The 7,514-nt window shown below is 36.7% G+C and overlaps 1 protein-coding gene across 1 annotated transcript; it reads left to right on the top strand.

The window, feature by feature from the left end:
* On the top strand, positions 3,890–6,575 carry LOC109232141 (protein IQ-DOMAIN 14). The gene is made up of 4 exons (XM_019397812.1): positions 3,890–4,792; positions 4,909–5,145; positions 5,329–6,000; positions 6,209–6,575. Exons 1-4 carry the CDS (start codon positions 4,325–4,327, stop codon positions 6,227–6,229), a joined length of 1,398 nt encoding a protein of 465 aa, XP_019253357.1. The 5' UTR covers positions 3,890–4,324; the 3' UTR covers positions 6,230–6,575.

The following is a 7,514-nucleotide window of genomic DNA, read 5'->3' as shown; positions in this document are numbered from 1 at the left end:
CACAAGGAAGAAACACCTTTCCAAACATACTCAAGCATCACACCAATGACAATGGTTTATACCAACGCTTAGAACCCAGTATATGCACTCTTCATACCGTTCCTCAAGTTTTAAACTCATGCCAAGATCACTTAAATATTCATGTACCTCTTTCTAACATCCTCACCTCAAACCTTGACTCTAATATATTTTCCACTATAACTCGCTCCTTGTGCCAACTCAAAAATCAAGGTTTCGACCAATCCTTTGCAAATTATGTGCCCTCACCAATAAACCACAGAGAGAAAGTAGTCCACACACTCAAATATAAGTTCAAGTATATTTTAAGGACTCTAAAATCGGAAGAATTTTATCACTCTCACAAAGAAACTCTTATGCCACGCAAATTCGTACCATAGGGTTGCCCGTAGTATAAGTCTGTACTTATTTAAGCTCGCAAAGTCTAGGATCAAGTAGGACTTTATAGGTTGTAATGTAGGCTAAGGGACGAGAAGGATATATTTGAGAAATACTGACTAACCCTCCTAAGCACTTTAATACACTACACTTCACTTTTAAGCACCTTCTTGTCATGGACAATTCGATGTCTTGCCATGAAACCATACACATTTAGGCCCTTCTTCATTAAGAACATCAACATATAGATATTTACTAGCCCAGACAAATATATAGAGGTGTTATTCTTTTATTTTTTTTACTCTCCTTAATTTGGTATTTTTGGCTAGTACTTTTTATTTATTTATACACAAGTGCACCTTTTAGCATTTCTATGGTTCCACTCAAAAGCTACCCAATCTATTTCTTTACTATTCTGGCTACTTAAGTGCTTTCGGAGGTAAAGGTTTAACAAAATTTGATTAAGAACAAAGGTGATTCGGCTTGTAATGTGGTTGCCAAAGAACGGGTCTATAGGCTCAAAAGGGGTGACTACAGATAGTATTAGCACTGGTAGGCAAATAGGCTAAATAGTCAATCAAAGAAAGCCTATATCACTTACCAAACTTACAAGATTTAATCATTTTGCTTTGACTCACACATGAGGCAAGTTCTAGACTAGCAAGGAGCACAGAGTACACTAAAATCTCACCACACACAACGCATGCACATGACCCAATCAGGACGGCTAGGACCCGACTCTCAAGTTAAAGCAACTAGCATAGTCATCATAAAACTTAAGCACATGAGAATTAAACACAAGAGTAAAAAGATGAACCTCGGTGTCAAAAGAAAGCCACACATATTTTCAAGGCATGTAATTACAAAGATCATGAAGAAAACACTTAGTTCAAATGCTCCACCTCTAAGCCCCAGCAGTGGCGCCAAAATTTGATCACGCCCAACTCTAGTCCTAAAAAGGATAACCGGTCGCTACAAATATAATCCGGTCTAAAAGTCCGGAGTCGAATCCCAAAGAGAACTAAAGCTTACCTACAGCTGTTCAGTATCGTTAAGAAACAAAAGTCCAAACAATATCCTAATTATAAAGATTAAAATATTTATTTTTATCTAATTAACTAACAAATCTAAAAAGCAGTAAAACTATCAATTAACAAGGATAAGGATTGGAGACAACATTATGGAGGTCTAAAGTTATGATTTCCCCAATTGTCGGAATCTTTCCCGCTATATCTTCTATGAATTTCGCCTAAGTATTCTTTACCGATCGTGAGTACTTTGGATGTTGTAGCTCTCTCTCGAGCAACTACCACAATTTACTAGATGTATTCTCTCGAACTACACCAGCTGACACTAATTCACCACCAACTACGATCGCACCAAGGTTTCGTCATCTCTAGTCCTGCCTTTAAACCCTCCTTATTGTTCTCTCACATACGTTAAGAGTGATGTTGTTCAACAACTACCTAAATATGTACTCTCTCTCGAGCAGTACATACTAAATAGGAACAGTCAATTGATGGCTATTCAATCAACAGCAACAAACACGTAGTTGAACAAGTAGAGAAATCCAACGGCTCAATTATATAAAAACATAACAAGAATTCATCATCCAAAAGTTTCTATCAAAACCCTAGATGACAAATTAGCTATTCATAATAGTATGCAAAACTACAATACTAGAATTCATAACCAATAATGGAAATAAAAGAAGAAAGAGGAAAAAACGAGAAGTTGAATCCTTCTCCGTCTTGCTCCTAGCATGTTCTTGCCTCCCCAACGTCTTCTCTCCTTCTAAAGTAGTGTCTCCCCCTTCAAAATCATGTTTTAGGATGTATTTTTAGTGACCAGGGTTTGTATGAGGCGGATTTTCCTTGCATTATTTCGGATAGGAGAAGCTGGTTATTTTCTGCTCCGGTCCCGGTCTGGCGAAATGAACCTCGCTTCGCTGTCCGGAATTTTCCTGGTTTCTTCTGCTCCAGTCCTGGTCTGGCGAAGTGAACCACGCTTCGTTGTCCGGGACTTTTCTCTTTAGCTCTTTTTTACCAATTTTTCTCCTATTTGATCCTTTTTCGCACAAGTTTGTTTCTACATATAAGAAACACGTAATGAGCATATTCTCACTTCAAAAGCGGTGTTAACTCCCGCAACTCGCGCAAGAATTAACACACAAACACACTCATAACATGCACTTTTCACCCTTTATCAGGTATTTAATGTAATTAACCTTAATCATAATTAAAGAAAAAAAAATTACTTGACCACTTAAAAGTATCAATAGCGCATGAAACAGATGGAGCCAGACATTAATCATTCAACACCTAATTTGGTCTTCAAGAAGTCCATTTAGGGCTCTATTTTCACATTAATGGAAATGTCTGCCCACCGACTGCTATCCATTATCTCCTTACCATAAACTAGTCCTTTCACTGTCTATTTCTATTAAAGCTTCTGTGGGTCATTATTTCTGTGTCCAATTCTCAGATACATTATTGCAGTAACCAGAAGTTTTTATTTCGGTGAAGAATTATCTTGGAAAAAAAAAATACTTGGATGGTCTTTTATTTTTAGTATAAAGTGACCTACCTTGGATCATGAAGTATGGGATGAAAATGACACTGAAAGTGTCCACCCCAACATCTGGAAAAGGATGACCATGTGCTGATTCAATTGGGCACCCATCCCAATTATGTAGGTCCCTATATATCTCTCTTTGCCTTTCAATAAACAAATCCATGACTAAAATAGAGCTAATTAAACTTATATACATTAACATTATATATTTTTTATATTATCTGCGTAACTTATCTACTGTATTTTCTAAGTTATTTAGTTATAGCCCGTTCTTTTCTCAAAAGTACTTTTGGTGAGAAGCAGTTTGTGTTTGGCTAATTAGTTTGAAAAACACTTCTGAGCAGCAATTAGTGTTTGGCCAAGCTTTAAAAAACTGCTTCTAAGTGTATTTTTCTCAAAAGTGCTTCTCAAAAAAGTGCTTTTGGAGAGAAGCTACTTCTCCAAAACTGCTTCTGCTTCTCCTCAAAAGCACTTTTTTTCCTTACAGAAGCTTGACCAAACACTTCAATTTTTGGCCAAAAGTGCTTTTGGCAAAAAAAAAGCACTTTTGGCCAAAAATAAGCTTGGCCAAACAGGCTATTAGACTAGTTATATACGAGTACTAGTTAAAGGATCGCTTAACTTTGATGGTGTAAAAAGAACTAAATTAACAATGCACAAAAGTTAATGATAGCCTGAGGCAACACAACCTAGTGGGGTAGCACTTACTTCCAATCTTGACTAGAGTATTTTACAAGGATTTTGCATGTTCATTGACTTTTTTTTCACATGGCTTTTCACAGAATAACTGTAGCCATCAGTCAGGAGTATATAAATAAATTGAAGTTACCAAATTATCCTGATCTAAACCCCTAATATTGGGTGCATTTTGAAAAGGGTAAAAGTTGGTGACAGGAAAGAAAGATCCACCAATGGGTAAAGAATATATTCCATAAGCTCCCCACAAGTTTGCATCTTGGCTTCAATAGGGAGTTTCTGTGCTGTTTCTTTTCCTCATATGACCTATATTCTTCCAGAAAAAAAAAAGAAAAAAAAAGAGAGAGAATCAAGACAATGACTTGATCATGTTAGTACTTTTATAAGTGGTAAATACAGCAAAGCATAGAGGATATAATGCAACAGTTAAGTACACCTAGACATATACATTGAATTCTTGCTTCAATTAAAAGGACCAAATTGGTACTGAAAGCTGCTGATCATTCATTGAAGAAGATATAGACATATCAAGAGAGAGATTCAAAACATACATTTGCCAACATATCAGTGGTTGCTTTCTATCAATCCATCTACCAAGATATCTCTCTTCTTTTGCTCTTTTCACGATGCATTGCTTGTTTAGAAGATTGTGAAAAGGATGGGGAAAACAGGTAGGTGGATAAAGAGTTTCTTGACAGGGAAAAGAGATAAAGAGAAAGACAAATTAGAAGGAGAGAAGAACACAAGTAATCATCACCAAATCTCTACTACTAGCAATGAGCAACCAACAACACCAATTTCAGTCCCTTCAACAACTCCTAAAGAGAAGAAGAGGTGGAGTTTCAGGAGGTCATCAGCCACTCCACCAGGTCACAGGGATTTAAATGCCACTGATATCATCGCCACCACCCCACCACCACCAGCAAAACAAGAATTGCTTGATTCAGAAAACGACAATAAGAAACATGCCTTGGCTGTGGCTGCTGCCACGGCGGCAGCTGCTGATGCAGCTGCAGCCGCTGCCAAGGCAGCAGCAGCAGCAATCCAACTCACTGCTGCTGCTAGAGCCTTTGCACTTGAGGAGCCTGCAGCTGTCAAAATTCAGTCTGTTTTCCGCGGTTATTTGGTAAAATCAATTCTCTAACCTCTTAACAAATTTCCAAATTAATCATGAGAATTCTTTCTGATCTTACTACCAAGATTAGACTTTTATGAAACTGTTCCATTGGTAATTCTATGCAGGCAAGAAAAGCGCTGAATGCACTAAAAGGACTAGTGAAGTTGCAGGCTTTGGTGAGAGGACATTTAGTGAGGAAACAGGCCGCTGCCACTCTTAGATGTATGCAAGCATTGGTAACTGTTCAAGCTAGAGCTCGAGCCCAAAGATTAAGAATGGCTGAAGATGAAAATCCCAACAATCCAAGGCAATCTGTCCACAGAAAATCTACACAGGACAACAAATTTAGGCACTCATATCAAGTATGTTTCACATTTTCTTTTTCCTTCCATTAAAATTCTAAGACTGTTTCTTGAAAACATAATGATATCATGAAGTCTCTGCATCAATTATATTTGACTAAAACAAAGATAACTAAGATGAATGTGGCATAGGATTTTATAACCCTTTTGTTTTAATGCTCCTTTTGGCCATGTGAATCATAGGATTATGAAGAGGACATCAAGATTGTGGAAATGGATATTGGTGAATCAAAGGGTAGCACAAAGAGTAGAAATAGCTATTCAAACCAAGGTCAAACGGAAAGAACAGAACACAGATTTTCAACACACAAGGCATACTCACATCAAGAATGTCAACACATCTCTCCAGCACCATCAGCTATAACAGATAACAGTCCAAGAGCCTGCAGTGGCCATTTTGAGGAATACTCATATGGCACAGCCCAAAGCAGCCCTCAATACTACAGTGCAATGTCAAAACCCGATCCATCAAAAATCCCATTCTCCTATGCTCGTTCAGAGTATGCAGAACCAGAATCCCTTTACAATGAGTATCCATTTTATCCTAGTTACATGGCAAATACTAAGTCCTCGATGGCTAAAGCTCGATCCCACAGTGCACCAAAACAACGTCCTGAATCATTCGAGAGGCAACCAAGTAGACGAAGGCCATCAATTGAAGGGAGAAATGTGCCAAGGGCTGTGAGAATGCAGAGATCATCTTCTCATGTTGGTTCCACAGCTCAAAATTATCAGTACCCTTGGTCTATCAAGCTTGATAGATCAAACATTTCAATTAAAGATAGTGAATGTGGATCAAATTGCAGTGTCCTTACTACTCAGACTAATTACTGCAGATCACTTGTTGGCTTTGATGTAAGTTCAATTCTGCAACTAGAATAGTTTAACTTCTATAAACTTGAAAATTAAAGCATGTTACGTGTTACAACAAGTTAAAATACACTAATAATATATTTTCTTTTACATTGTTAGTGTATATAAGTTAAATCGCGATATGATACCACAACAATGACTTCAACATAAATATTGATTTGCGATTTCCTTTTCTTGATTTTAATTTCAGGTTCAGGGAAATAGGTATTAACTGCATTATCACAGAATGGATCAGCAGAGGGATCTTCAACTAGAAAACAGAAAATTTGGAGAATGTAACAATGTGAGACCTAAGTGTAAAACATGTCAAGTAATTTTGACAAATTTCATTTTCTATTTTCAGTGGTTGGTGAAGAGCCACTAGCATTGAAGCGCTTTACCTGTAGAGTTCAATTTGTTTGTTCAAGTACTTTCTTTTTTGGATTTTTCCGTTGTTTTGCATCTATGTGTTTGACGGTGTTCTTAACTTGTTTCCCTATTCAAATTTAGATTTCCTATGAGGAATAATTGTAAGGTAACCTTAATGAAAGAAGTTGTTCATACTCATTTTAATTTTTCTTTTTGTTTTATTTATTGTGGTAAAATTCGCCAACTGATATTGTTTGTTCCCTTTATGAACATGTTATTGACTAGGATGTAAACGAATACAAAATCAAAGAACTTTTCGATCTTAGGAAAAATTTTTGTCCAAGAACTTGAAAGTAAACAAGAAAAAAGTAGAATTAGTCCTTTTTCAAGATTGATCTATTCAAAGTGATAATGTAAGCTAAACATGTTAAAGTACGAGTTAGCTACAGTATTAGTTGTTCCTTTTGATGTTAAAGTAACAGACTAAGATAAATATTTTACATGAACTTTTTAATAAAAGAAAGTGCTAACAGGTAATAATACTGATTCATATACTTGTATTAGTTCTATATGAAATTGTGGATAAAAATCACTATAACAACAAAGTCACTCAACAATTTTTATTGCATTATGATGATCATTCAATTAGATTTAATGATTTTTCTGGTGGAAAAATGCTGACTTGACCGTCCATATAGACTTTCTTTATATTTTTGGACCATTTAAAATAATTTAAACGCAAACAAATTATAGAAATCCACCCATACATCCAATCTGACTGTGAGGCCCCGTAAAATTTTTCGCTCAAAACCTAGTATCTTGTGGTGTCGACTCCGAATATGTGTTAGCAATGCGTAGAATTCTTCGCGGCGAGCTTGCGAGCCGCAGTTCGGACCCTTGGTATTGATCTAAGCTTGTAAAAAAATCAAAAGAATCAATTTTTCCAGAAAATGCCATTATGCGGTCAAGAATGCGGTAGCAGATCTGGTATGCGGACCGCATTCCTACCGCATAGTGAAGCTGTAGTTTGGTTAAACTTGAGGTCAAGATGCGGTCCAAAATGCGACCGCATAATTGATATGCGGACCGCATCTCTACCGCAGAGTGGAACAGAAGAGTTGTCAAAATTAATGTTGAAAATACGGTCT

The sequence above is a fragment of the Nicotiana attenuata genome, chromosome 9 (assembly GCF_001879085.1).
Source record: "Nicotiana attenuata strain UT chromosome 9, NIATTr2, whole genome shotgun sequence".
Lineage (NCBI taxonomy): Eukaryota > Viridiplantae > Streptophyta > Magnoliopsida > Solanales > Solanaceae > Nicotiana > Nicotiana attenuata.
Note: the sequence above shows the minus strand (reverse complement) of the source record. Positions and strands in the feature narration are given on the sequence as shown.

What these genes read in the sequence shown, in the direction of transcription:
- LOC109232141 (XM_019397812.1), top strand. Translation starts at nt 4,325, where the DNA reads ATGGGGAAAACAGGTAGGTGGATAAAGAGTTTCTTGACAGGGAAAAGA. An exon ending in CTGTTTTCCGCGGTTATTTG is followed by an intron (nt 4,793 to 4,908) that starts GTAAAATCAATT and finishes AATTCTATGCAG; the next exon opens with GCAAGAAAAGCGCTGAATGC. An exon ending in GATCACTTGTTGGCTTTGAT is followed by an intron (nt 6,001 to 6,208) that starts GTAAGTTCAATT and finishes TTTTAATTTCAG; the next exon opens with GTTCAGGGAAATAGGTATTA.